This window comes from Corylus avellana, chromosome ca1, assembly GCF_901000735.1.
Source record: "Corylus avellana chromosome ca1, CavTom2PMs-1.0".
NCBI lineage: Eukaryota > Viridiplantae > Streptophyta > Magnoliopsida > Fagales > Betulaceae > Corylus > Corylus avellana.
Genome location: NC_081541.1, coordinates 8041803 through 8054963, shown reverse-complemented (window position 1 = coordinate 8054963; position 13161 = coordinate 8041803). Strand labels below are relative to the sequence as shown.

Below are 13161 nucleotides of genomic sequence, written 5' to 3'. Positions count from 1 at the left end.
GGATGGTTTCGAGTGGGCGTTTGCGGGGGTATATGGTCCTAACAGAGCTATTGCTAGGCGTTTACTTTGGGAGGAATTGGCAGGGATTATGAGTTGCTGGGACGTCCCGTGGTGTATTGGTGGGGACTTCAATGTCACTCTTTATTCTAGTGAAAGGTCTAGGGGAGCTCATTCTCGGTCGGCTATGAGGAATTTTGGCGAGTTCATCTCGGATCAGGGTCTCATGGACCTTCCCTTAGTGGGGGGTATTTCTACTTGGTCAAACAATAATTCTTGGTCTAGGCTTGATCGCTTTCTTGTGACCCCGGATTGGGAAGTCCGCCATCCGGACTTGCGCCAAAAGAGGTTGCTTCGGGTTTGTTCCGATCATGCTCCTATTATTTTGGATTGTAGCTCTCATGAGGGTGGTAAAAGGCCTTTCAAGTTTGAGAATATGTGGCTTAAAGTGGAGGGTTTTGTGGACAAAGTGCGCAGTTGGTGGGACTCGTATCATTTTCAGGGTACTCCGAGTTTCATCCTTTCAAAGAAGTTGCAAGCTCTAAAGTGGGATTTAAGGAGATGGAATGCACAAAATTTTGGCAATGTGGGGGTTCGGATTAAGGATCGTATGGAAGATCTCAAAGCTATAGATAGGGTGGAGGAAGAAAGAGGGTTATCCGCGGAAGAGATTGAGAAGAAAAAGGTGCTCGCTAGGGAGTTAGAAATCTCTCTCCTTCAAGAAGAAATTAGTTGGAGACAAAAATCAAGAATCCGTTGGTTGAAAGAGGGTGACAAGTGTACCAAATTCTTCCACCGGATCGCTAATGCCAACCGTAGACAGAACTATATTGAGTCCTTGAACATTCATGGAACTACTACCTCTAATCAAGAGGCTATTAGTAATCATATTACTCGCTTTTATGAGTCTCTTTTCACTGAGACCCTAAGTTGGAGACCAAGGTTGGACAATCTTCAATTTGATAGGTTGGAGGAGGAAGAGTCTTCTAGCCTAGAAGTTTCTTTTGAGGAGAGGGAGGTGTGGGAGGTGGTCAAAAATATGGATAGGGACAAGGCTCCAGGCCCGGATGGTTTTTCTATGGCGTTCTTTCAGGATTGTTGGGAGGTGATCACAAAGGACGTCATGGCTGTTTTTGGGGAGTTCTATGATCGAGGTAAGTTCGAAAAAAGTCTCAATGCTACTTTCATTGCTCTCATTCCGAAGTCGCATGGGACTTCCGATTTGAAGGACTTCCGTCCTATTAGTCTTGTGGGAGGAATTTATAAGATCATTGCGAAGGTCTTAGCCAACAGAATGCGGGGAGTCATGAACCGGGTCATATCCAATCCGCAAAACGCTTTTGTCAAAGGTAGACATATTTTGGATTCGGTGCTTATTGCCAATGAATGCCTGGACAGCCGTCTCAGATCCGGGGATCCCGGCCTCTTGTGTAAGTTGGATATGGAGAAGGCTTACGATCATATGAACTGGAAGTTTCTACTCTATCTATTAAGAAGGTGTGGATTCGGCGACAAATGGTGCTCTTGGATTGAGCATTGCATCTCGTCCGTGCGGTTCTCGGTGTTGATCAATGGTTCGCCCTCCGGTTTCTTTGTGAGCTCGCGTGGGGTTAGACAAGGTGACCCTCTATCGCCGTTTTTGTTCATCTTGGTCATGGAGGCTTTCAGTAGGATGATTAATGCCTCCATCAGTAGGGGTTTCATCAATGGGTTCTATGTGGGTGCCAGGGAGCATGAGCGGGTGTCGATCTCCCATCTTCTTTTTGCTGATGATACTTTGGTGTTTTGTGGGGCAGAACCGGAACATGTTAGATTTATTAAAGCTCTCAGTATAGGCTTTGAGGCGGTTTCCGGGCTAAAGATTAATCGGGCCAAGGCTGTTTTGGTCCCAGTCGGAGATTCAGTTGAGACGGATGAGCTGGCCGGCGTCTTGGGTTGTGGCACTAGCTCGCTTCCCTTGAAGTATTTGGGTCTTCCGTTAGGGGCTTCATTCAAGCAGTTGGCTGTTTGGGATGATATGGTGGAGAAAATTGCTAGAAGGTTGGCCTCGTGGAAGCGTTCTTATTTGTCCAAGGGGGCGAGGCTCACTCTCATCAAGAGCACCTTATCCAACTTGCCCACCTATCTTTTGTCCCTGTTTCCCATTCCTATCTCCGTGGCGAACCGTATTGAGAAGATTCAACGGGATTTTTTATGGGGAGGTTTCAAGGATGAACCCAAATTCCATTTGGTCAGTTGGCACGAGGTTTGCTCTCCGATTTCTGAGGGAGGTCTAGGGATTCGGAGCTTGCGCCTCTTCAACCAAGCCCTCTTGGGGAAATGGTTATGGAGATTTGCAAATGAAGAAGAAGCTTGGTGGAGAAGTATCTTGGTGGCTAAGTATGGGGTGGTTTGGGGTGGTTGGCGTTCAAATGTTCCTCGTGGAACGCATGGGGTGGGGCTATGGAAATACATTTGTGGGGTTTGGAGGTCGTTTCGGTGCCACTTCAGATTAGTTCCCGGTTTGGGGGGGAAGGTCAAATTTTGGGAGGATTGTTGGTGTGGCGAGACGCCCCTCAAAGATGCTTTTCCGGGCCTTTTTATTATAGCCCGCAACAAGGATGCCTCCATTGCGGATATTCGGGAGTGTGTAAATGGGATGGTGCACTGGAACGTTACTTTTACCCGTAGTATCCATGATTGGGAGGAGATGGCCTTAGCCTCTTTCTTCTCGCTCTTGTACTCGTCTCCGATCCGGGGGGAAAGGGTTGACCGTATGTGGTGGATTCCTTCAAGGAAAGGGAAGTTTGAGGTCCGCACTTTCTACAGAAGGCTTGCCCTTAAGGAGCCTAACCAGTTCCCTTGGAGAAGGATTTGGCGTACTAAGGCTCCTTTGCGAGTGGCGTTTTTTGCTTGGTCGGCCGCTCTCGGGAAATCTCTCACACTGGATAATGTTCGGAAGAGAGGTATTGTTGTGATTAATCGTTGTTGCATGTGTGAGGCGGATGGGGAGTCTGTGGATCATCTCTTCCTTCATTGTGGGGTCGCGCGCAAGTTGTGGGAGGTCATCTTCTCTCGCTTTAACTTGAGTTGGGTTATGCCTAGAAGCGTCATGGAGATGTTTGCCAGTTGGTGGGCGGGAGGTAGAACTAGTAGTGCGGTGGTTTGGAAGATGGCTCCCTTGTGTCTTCTATGGTGTCTTTGGAAGGAAAGGAATGCAAGATGCTTCGAGGATTTGTCGAGGAACCTAGAGGACCTTATTCACTTCTTTTTGTACACTTTATTCACATGGACAGCAGGATGGCTTGCTCCTTTAGTGATTGATTTTTCTGATTTTCTCTTTTTGTTCTCTTCTTCTTTCTCTCATACTTAGTCGCTCTCTTGTATACTTCCTGTGTACTAGGGTTGCGCCCCTCTGCGCTCTTAATGCATTATTACTTATCAAAAAAAAAAAAAAAAATTTCTGTTTGCTTTAGAGGAATTGTCATTTCTTGACAGAAGACTCTGATTTAATGGTCCTTGATGATAGCTAAGTATTGTTTGATAAAATGAAAATATTCTCCAAATTATATCACTTTATTTGTAAATTATTGATTGAGAATTCTTGTGCTCATAATATATTTCGACCGAATTTTATTCCCGTAAGTATCACCTAGACTTGCATCTATATGATGAGCATATATTTTCTAACTCTGTCATTTTCTTTGAGATATATAATTCAAATTCTTACTCTTTTCATAACAAAGAGCAGTGAATCAATTTCTTTACTTACTTCCTTGTTTCTCCCATGGCCTCCCAACTCTTAAATAGATGCAGATGGAGATGACTAGTACCACAAGAGCAACAAAGGGCACAACTATAATGATCGCAGTTGGAGATTTTCCACACTCTTCTCACCTGCAAAAACCAGAAATATGTTCACATTAAGACAATAAGGGGCTGAATTTAAATTCAAGCAGTCAGATACATAGAAAGAGCTACCATAGTTGGTAGTTGTTTCGAAACTCTTAACAAATTATGCAGTTAAAGTTAAAAGGAACAACCCCGCCAAATTAAAAAAAATCCTTCTTCTTAAGATAAAAAAGTAAAAAAAGAAAGGAAATGGAAATGTTAAAAGAAAAAAGTATTCATGAAAAATATTAATAGCAAACAAATTCATGATCAAAGACCACTTAGAAATACTTCACTTGGACAAATTTGCTATGTTTTAAGCATAACGACACAGCTGGTACCTGGTGGAGGCGGTGGCGATGGCGGAGGCGGAGGCGGAGGCAGAGGCGGTGGCGATGGTGATGGTGATGGTGATGGCGCATCAGCAGCAGGGTGGTAGAAGCCGTAGATCTCATACCTAAAATTACGGCTGGGTCTAAGAGTTCTCCCACCTATTCTCCCAGCACAACAATTCCAGTAATTTTCAAAAGCCAAACTCAAGCAATAATTGCAATCTTGCTCGGACAATTCAGGTGTGCACTGCACAAGTGCATTTATTGCTTGGAAGTTTTGTCCTGGTGCATTTCCTATTGCAAACTTACAGCGAGAACCACCTGCTGCAGCTCGACCTCTTAGCCTTCCCTACAAATTCCAGAGGAGATTATTAAACTCAACCTTCACGTCGACTGATACGCTATCGTACGTCGTTCCACAAAGGAAATTCAGGAATATCTTCCATGGTCCTAAATATGTTGCGGCTTGAGTAGCATAACATGCACTCGTCATACCATACTATTGCTTCCTTCTGACTGAGACAACACTGTAGCGTGAGATAATCTTTGGCGACATCGAGGCAATTAGGGCAAACATCAGGCTTAAAATCTCCTCTACAAAGTCCAATTGCATAGACTTTGTCATGGTTTTTCCCATAATACGAAAAATAGAACCCGAACTCAATTTCAGTGTTGTTGGAGAGGATGGAGAGGACGAGATTCAGGTTTCCCATGTAGCTACTGTCACTGGTGTAGTTACCCTGCTTATCAGAACAGTTTTGGCGAAGGAACGTTGGCCGGTTGGCAATGGCTGGAGCAATGAGAGTGCATATGGCAGACAGGAAGACTAGTCTTGAAGAAACCACAGCTGCCATGTGTTCCACAAAATGGTACCCAAGTAACTCATCATATATATAGCTGCGCTCCTTTGAAAGGGTGGACGCGCGGGCCAACTAAAAACCCTTGAATTCATAGTACTCCATGATTTCTGAAACTCTAATGGCAGACTAAGACCAGTCTTTCTGGTCACAGAAGGGCATAGACTACTAGTCGATCGATCGCCCAATTTGGCCAACCACGCATGTAAGCCTGAATCCAATGAGAATTCATTATCTGCGGATTTTTATTTTTTTTTTCCTCTCCCTGTGAATTCAAGAATTGCAAGAAAGAAAAAGGCTTGTTTTTCTCTTCTCCCATGCACCTTCCGCTACGTTACGTACCTTACTTTCCTTGTTATTTCTCGACAAACGCTGAGACAATCGCAACTTAAAGGAAGCTTCGATGGAAGCACAAACAAAGCTCCATTTCTGCACTCCATGACAGCGGTGAAGTCAGGATATTATATATTCCAGAATGCCAAGAAAAAAAGAAACAATCTAGGCGATATTCCATAAAATAGAATGAAAAAAGTAATTATTAAATATACCTACAAAGATTTGAATTACGATAACAAGCTACAAAAATGCACTTTTAATCAACCTTGACATAGATAGGTGACCCAGATTTTAAAAAAAAATAAATAAATAAATAAATGCTTTTATTCAAATTGTTTTTACTTTTTATGTTTTATTTTTTTTGGTAGTACTACTACTGAAGAAAAATCAATTTTCACTGTGGCATTATCTTTCCAATCAATTTCTTTCTTAGTTTACAAAACCAAATAACTTGCAAATATAGAGGAGCCAAGGATTTTTTGAAATTAGGATAGAAGTTAACTCAGAAAAAATTAGGCGGATAGGCCTCTCCCTTTGCCGTGGTCCATACAAGTGTCTTATATTTTAATCAATCGTGCGCTTTGAACAATGAGTATAGAATTAATGGGTCAGTGGTATTTTAATCTAAATTGTTGGAGTACAGGAAATCAATGACCGTCTTAGCCTCCCCTTTTATCTTCTTACTGGAGGGGACTTCTTATTTTGCTTTTCCTTCTTTCTGATGAGAAAAAAGGCACCCTTTTTTCGCGATCACTAATGCTAATCACGTTAACTCACGGGGTCAACATTTTTACTTCCAAATAAACAAGTAATTCTAAAAGTCCCTCTTTGTTATTCATATGTCCCTCTAAAAGTAAGGTGACTTTTAAAATCAGCATTTGATCAAAATCCAATAGTGATAAATCACAAGCTCAATGATGTTTTTAAGAACTATATCATTCTTAAAATGACACAAGAATGACTTCTAGCATTACTCCAAATATACTCTTCGCCCATCCTATTTTTCCATATATATATATATATATATATATATATGTTTCACTCACTTTGCAAATGGAATGGGAATAAATAGCCTGAAAAGGTTTGTAACACTGTAATTAAAGTAGAAACTGCCTTACCTTACTGTGGTGAAGGCTTGTGTATTAATGGATAATTCTGTTACAAATATATGAAGTTGATGAACTAATAAATTCAAACATACAGATGGTCGAGGATTTAAAACTAAAAGATTTTGGTAGCATTTTTTAGTGTAAATTATTTGATACAATTTTCAATAACACAGTGATTTTGAGTTATTGTACATAGCACAAATATTAACCTTACCCAATGGTCCTGGTATTATGGGAAGAAGTACCATGTACAAGCATGATGCGGCAACCTCTGCACCAAATGTATGAGAATGGAGGCTGTGTGATGCACGTAAGAAAATTTGGTGAAAAGACCATTTCTTCAATGAACAATTATAAATAAAGTTTTGGGTAAGATGAATGAGAAGTACCTGATTCGAGCAAAAACAAGCCCCAGAAGTAGTTTCCAGCATCAAATATCCTGCTTAGCTGGGTACGAATTCTTGGCGTGACAAAAACAAAAACTCCTACTCGAGGCACAGCGAAACCGAACAACTTTGTTGAGCTTCTTACCACCAATATGATATGCATGGCCTTGTTTGGTAAAGGGGTTGGAATTGGCTTAGATACTGCTCATCACCATTTCCCAAAAAAATCAATATCAAAACATTTTAACTTTTTCACTTTTTATATCACATCATTTACTTTTTATTATTATTCAAATAAAAAAATCACTACAAAACAAAACTTTTTCACTTTTTCATACCACTTTTTCATTTTTTTATACAAAACATTCTTACTTTTTTTTCACATCAATCTATATTAACTACAGTGTCTAGGCCAACCCATTTACCAACCCAAGTACACATGACAACATATACAAGAGAAACACACCCAGCAAGATCAAGAACAAAGAAAGAGGGTACAAAAATCAACAAAACTAGAGACATCAAGAAAGGCATTAAATGAGATCCTGTACTCATAGAGGAATTTAAGGAGTATGCTGCAAGCTCGACAAAGGTTCCTAAAGTGTGGGCAAAAATGCAGGGTGCAGTTACGAATGACAGTCCTTGGAGTAAGGGCTAAAGTGCATGGAGCGGATAAGCCCACATAGTACAAAAGTGATCTTGGAAACAACCCATAAGATTAATAAAACTTCAATTCAAGGAGTAGTGTAGCAATGTGGTGATGAATTTACATATAAGGGAAAGATTGTTGAGTATACACGTACGAGTATAAAAAAATGTTGAGCCCCACATTGTAAAGATGTCACAAGTATTTAATATGGTATAGTTGGGTTCAAACACATGCTTAAGCTTTTAGGTTGAGTAATGTCTTAACATGCTATATTATGATATCACTAGAACACTCCGCAAGGTATTAATCTGCCCATCAAGCTATATGCAATGCAGCTCCATGATATGATTGATTTTACAAGAAAGCTAGCAAAAGCAATGATAACTTTTATTTACACCAAGTGATGAAAGAACAAGATACGCATGGTTACTGCAGTCTAGCTCACAGAAAAATAATAATGAATACACTGACCTTGTCATGATAAATGAAAGGTATTTCAGACTTTGAATTATTTTAGCAGCATTGACTGGCATCATGCCCAATAAGCCCCATCACTGTAAGCAATGTTGCGCAATATAAATCCATAGAAGATTGAAAAGGGCCTTTTTTTTTCTTTTCTTTTTAGTAAGAAGTTAGAGAGGGTTTACCAATTTTATGAGACTGAACAATTGAAGAACAAAAGATTTTCCTCAAGCTTTATCTAATTGCTCCAAATAGTAAGTCAAAGCTGTGCAGAACTGATACTCATTTCATTTCTCATACAACAGCCAATCCTCAGGTTTTCAGATGTGTGCATCAAGACTTGAGAGTCGTCTATCAATGTTGTCATTCTTTGTGCAAAAATTTACCATGCACTGTTATTTCATCACATCGACCATAAGCAAAAACAATAACTGTGCACAAAAGTCTACTCTCTGTAAGATGACTCTTCTTGTTGAAGCCAATGCACATCCTGCTCAAAAAAAAAAAATAAATAAATAAATTTTCATAAAGATAAAGACAAACGGACAATTAGACAAGTAAGTAGACAACGCTCAATTCTTGAAAAGGCAGAACCAAAATACAGGGGCAGCTTAGAATTTTAAGCAACACCAAGTGTTTGTACTAACAGCTTCTGTTGTCTTTTAAAAAGCAAGCACATAAATCATTTATACACTAAACGCTCTCTAATGTTTTGCATTCCCAGTAACAACTGTTAGAAATTAATTTTGGGGGAAAAGAGAGTCATTAAAATTGGAGCAATGATAAAGACTGAAGGGAGGCCTTCCACCAGAGCCAAAAGATTCATGCGTGTCGATTGCCCCGTCCAATACACCTTCATTACCATATGCACTCAGAGAGTCTGCTCAAACCTAGATAAGTAGATAACTAAGAAGAAAGATATAATGATAGATAGGTAGTTTCTAGTGCAGCTAGAACGACAGCTTTTATCATGTAATTCAGTAGTTGTAAACCTTTCACCATGCCACGAGTCTTTTGCAAAAGTGAGCTAGATAGCATCATCCACAACAGAAGTCAAAATAAATATATGCTCCTAGAGGGTGCAAATCCACAAACCCAAATTTATTGTCATAAAACAGAACCCAAAGTTATTTTCATTTGGAGTACTCAATGCAGCTCTCTCATACTCTCAGACCAACTTCAAATTTGATATGTGCAAAAGGCCAAGGTTGGACATGTCATAACTGAGATCCTCATGACGTCATTGAGTCCATGAAAATACCTTCTTTTTTTCTTCTACTAGAAGCCCTACTACATGCACTCATTGCATGCACATAAGTGGGAACATACACACAGACACCTACAGCACTACAAAATTAAGATGGTGACAAGAAGAACGGTATCATTTATCTTTAAAGGAGTTTGAGGAAGAAGCAAGTTGCATTTCAAGCCAATTTTTGCAATTAGAATGTCTTTAAATCTTTTCTCACGGCATGCACACAATATCTGACTGTATTCCAAATTTATTACAAGCCATTTAAGGTCTATCACAACTAAAGAGAAATTCTGTCAGAATAGGATCTTAAGTCTTACAAACTTTTAAGGTAAGAAGCAATCTCACGACTAAATGGGGAATGTGGATAGAAAATTTTTTTTTTTTTTTTTTGATAAATCATTGAGAACTGATCACTTCATTAGGCAAAAATATTGTTTATTTCTATAAAGTATAACAAGGCTTGAAAAGACAAAAATGTAGAGAGAGATAGAGAAAACTGACCATCTGACATATGCTATCTGATAGTTGAAGTGCTTCTTCCCACCCGTTAATATTGATTAGCCCTTTAATAAGGTGAACAAACGTGTTAAGCTCTGCAACACCACCTCTCTTTACCATATCTGCATACAGTTTAAAAGCCTTATCAACTTTACTTGCACGGGAGAGGCTCTCAATCAGAGAAGTATACATATCCTTGCTGGCAGTTGTTAAAGGGAAGGATAACGGAATCTCTTCATGCAGCGCTAGAGCTGCTTCTAGTCTTCCAGCCTTAATAAAACTATCAACCAATATTCTGTATACTGGAATAATCGGAACTGAATCATTCTCACTAATCTCATCCAAAAGCCCAAGAGATAAAACAAATTCTCGATTGAAACCTTCAATGACCTTACGGTAGCTTGATACATGCCTTGGCCAGTACATCTGTTTCATTTCATCCAAAAGTTTGTGAGCCTCATCAAAAAGGCCAGTGGCACAACAGTGGTTTATCAAAACCCTATAGGTGATAAAATTTGGAGCACAACCCTTTGAACTCATTTCTCTCAAGAGCTCAAGGCATTTATCAATTTTACCCAGTTTCCCAAAGCCATCAATCATTGCAGTATAAGTCACAACATTTGGATAGCACCCTTTTTCTTCCATCATCAGCATAAGCTTATAGGCTTCACCTGTCTTCCCAACTTTACAGAGACCATCAATCATCTCCGTGTAGATGACGACATTTGGAGCACAAGAATTTTCTAGCATTTTAGACAAGACTTTCAAAGCGAGATCCAGTCTTCTATCCTTGAACAACCTGTCAATCAAAGAGCTGAAAGTATAGACATTAGGATTATAACCACGCTCTGACATGTTAGCAAACACCTCTTGTGCTTCATCTAACTTCCCAGCCTTGCAGAATCCATCTATAAGAGCATCATACACAATATGGTTTGGCTCACAACCTTCCACCAACATAGCATCCAATAAGTTACGGGCCTCTTTGACCTTGTGAGCTTTGCACAAACCATCAACCAATGCTCCATATGTGAAAACATTTGGTTCTTTGGAATTGCCATCATCAATCCTAAAATAGATATCTACATCAGAGGTTTCCACATTACCTCTCATTCTCGCATAAATTTGGCAAGCTCTTTCAATTCCTCCAGCTTTACAGTGGCCATCAATCAAAGCCGTATATGTAACAACATTAGGAAAGCAACCTTCAGAACACATCAACTCAAAGAGTTCATTTGCATTGGACAGTTTCCTAGCTTTAAGATATGCATGTATAAGAGCAGTGTAAGTGACCACATTAGGGGCACAACCATCCCTTATCATTTCATCAAACCAGTTGCGAGCCTGTTCAATAAGACCAGCTTTACAGAAACTATCAATCAAAATCGTATATGTATAGACATCAGGAACAACATCATTCCTTTTCATTTCTTCAAACAATAAAAAGGCATTTTCTACCTTGGAGGCATTGCACAAAAAACCAATCACTTTAGAATAGGTACTAGAATCTGGTATAAATCCTTTACTCATCATTTCACGAATAACATTATATGCTCTCTCAAATTTTCCAGCGCCACAAAGACATCGAGCAAAATTGCTGATATTAACCTTATTCAATACAGCCCCAGCATCAAGCATCTCACCGTAAGCTTTCTCAGCCAACTCTAACATGTCTGAGCTTGGTAAATCCTCATTGCCACATATACCAGCGACCAAGATATTGTAAACAACGTAACCTGGCTGACAACCGCAAATTGCCATTTTCTTAATTACCTTATAGGCATAAGAGTAATCTCCAGATTTGCAATAGGCATGAACAAGGGAATTAAAAATCCTAGGACTTGGGTAACAACCCTCCGTGATCATCATACTGAGAATTCTCTTACACCTACCAAGCTGTCTTTTTCTCAAACACCCACAAAGCAAAGTCCTATATGTCAAAACGTTAGGAATGCAAGAACTAGACCGCATTCGGTTCAAGAAATCCATAGCTTCCTCAAAAAGCGAAGCTTCACACAACCCAGATATCATCTTTGTATAAAGAACTGTATCAGGCACAAACTCTTCCTTCTCAATCAACGTGAGAGCTTCCCTCCACTTCCCCGCTTTGCAGAGAGAACGCACAAAACAACCTAGGGTAAATCCATCCATGCTAAACCCCAACCTCGACATCTCCATATGAACCAAAGAAGCCGTGTCCAACCGATCCGCTTTAAGAAACACTTGAACCAACGCATTATAGGTCCATCTTGTGGGCTTGTACCCAAAATCCTTGAGCCTCCCAAGCTCGTCCAACGCTAAATTCCACAACCCATTTCGGCAACACTTCTGAATCAAAACGTTAAGCAACTTCCCAAACACTTCCTTATCATCATCCTTAATCTCTCGTAAAAATTGTTCCGGTACTCTTTCATTATCATCACACCCCAATCTCTCTAACAATGCATCATACACAGCTTTTGTGTGACTGTACCCAATTTGCCGCCCTGCCCATATGAAAAACTTGACACCCAATTCAGGATTTTGTGCAAGACTCAACACCTCCACCACCAAAGTTTCATTCAATTTCTCCCTAAACTGCCTAAGAAACTTCTGGGTTTTGTCACCAAACCCATCATTATACTCCCTAATTGCATCCAATATCAGAACAGCGTCGTTCGAACACTTACCGGACTCAAAGTTCGGCGCCGAAGACCCGCTATCCGCATTGGGATCCAACGAAGAGTCGCGCAGAAAGGCAAAATCTTCGGCCGAGACCGACTCGACGCGCGAAGTCTCTTGCAAAAAGGGGCTATCCGCATCAACCAACCCTTCGAGATTGTCAGGGGAGTAGGTGGAGATGAATCGGGCGATGACGGAGAGGAGATTTTGGCGGGAGATTTTGGGTGCATAGGGAAATGGTGGTGGGGATTTGGAGGGGAAGAAGGGGTTAGGCCGAAGAGAGGGAGAGAGAGAAGGGACTGAATGAGAGAGTATAGTCTTTATCCCTCTTTTGCTCATTCCTTGACGAACGAGCATTAGGTTCAGGGTTTAAGGCGAGGGAGACGGAGAATGGGGAGTGAGGAGGGGGAGAGTGTTGAGAATTAAATCAAGTTTGAAATTCAGGCAGCTCAGCAAAAAAATATATATATTTGAATTTGTTAAAAACAAAATATTTCGATTTTTTTTTTAATCCAAATGACTCCGATACTTGGACAATGAACTAATCATGACCCTTTTATATTACCGATGAGAATAGTAAAACTAAAAAATAAAAATCTCAAGTTCAAGTCATTCGGGTCATTAATTCGACACAACCCGTTAATTAAACGGATCACACGAATTGTGTTATGTCATCCGTTAAATTAGGGTGTAGTGTTTGTTTGAATTTTCATGTTTGGCTCGTTTATTAAACAAGTTGTGTTTATATC

At 40.2% G+C, this 13161-nt stretch overlaps 2 protein-coding genes across 4 annotated transcripts; both read right to left on the bottom strand.

Annotated features, from left to right (window-relative positions):
* Window positions 1–3482: 3482 nt before the first annotated feature.
* On the bottom strand, window positions 3483–12826 carry LOC132168167 (pentatricopeptide repeat-containing protein At1g06710, mitochondrial). 3 transcript variants are annotated; one of them, XM_059579276.1, is made up of 8 exons: window positions 9755–12826; window positions 8184–8488; window positions 8008–8090; window positions 6891–7088; window positions 6716–6798; window positions 5399–5485; window positions 4209–5267; window positions 3483–3873 (listed from the first exon to the last, which is right to left on the bottom strand). In XM_059579276.1, the coding sequence occupies exons 1-2, from the start codon at window positions 12767–12769 to the stop codon at window positions 8444–8446; spliced, it is 3060 nt and encodes a 1019-aa protein (XP_059435259.1). In that variant the 5' UTR covers window positions 12770–12826; the 3' UTR covers window positions 3483–3873; window positions 4209–5267; window positions 5399–5485; window positions 6716–6798; window positions 6891–7088; window positions 8008–8090; window positions 8184–8443. The 3 variants fall into 3 exon arrangements, with proteins under 3 accessions (XP_059435259.1, XP_059435258.1, XP_059435260.1); XM_059579275.1 differs by having other exon boundaries at window positions 4209–5485; XM_059579277.1 differs by having other exon boundaries at window positions 4209–5485; window positions 6716–6772.
* LOC132175003 (cysteine-rich receptor-like protein kinase 17) lies at window positions 3833–5053 on the bottom strand. Its single transcript, XM_059586833.1, has 3 exons — window positions 4700–5053; window positions 4209–4548; window positions 3833–3873 (listed from the first exon to the last, which is right to left on the bottom strand). Exons 1-3 carry the CDS (start codon window positions 5051–5053, stop codon window positions 3833–3835), a joined length of 735 nt encoding a protein of 244 aa, XP_059442816.1.
* Window positions 12827–13161: the final 335 nt, after the last annotated feature.

Excerpts from the sequence above, each read along its gene's own strand:
- LOC132175003 (XM_059586833.1), bottom strand. The coding sequence starts at position 5,053 with ATGGCAGCTGTGGTTTCTTCAAGACTAGTCTTCCTGTCTGCCATATGC. Across the intron at positions 4,549-4,699 it reads TCAGTCAGAAGGAAGCAATA|GGAAGGCTAAGAGGTCGAGC; the intron begins GTATGGTATGAC and ends TGGAATTTGTAG. Across the intron at positions 3,874-4,208 it reads ATCGCCACCGCCTCCACCAG|GTGAGAAGAGTGTGGAAAAT; the intron begins GTACCAGCTGTG and ends TGGTTTTTGCAG.
- LOC132168167 (XM_059579275.1), bottom strand. The coding sequence starts at position 12,769 with ATGCTCGTTCGTCAAGGAATGAGCAAAAGAGGGATAAAGACTATACTC. Across the intron at positions 8,489-9,754 it reads CAGATAGCATATGTCAGATG|GATGTGCATTGGCTTCAACA; the intron begins GTCAGTTTTCTC and ends TTTTTTGAGCAG.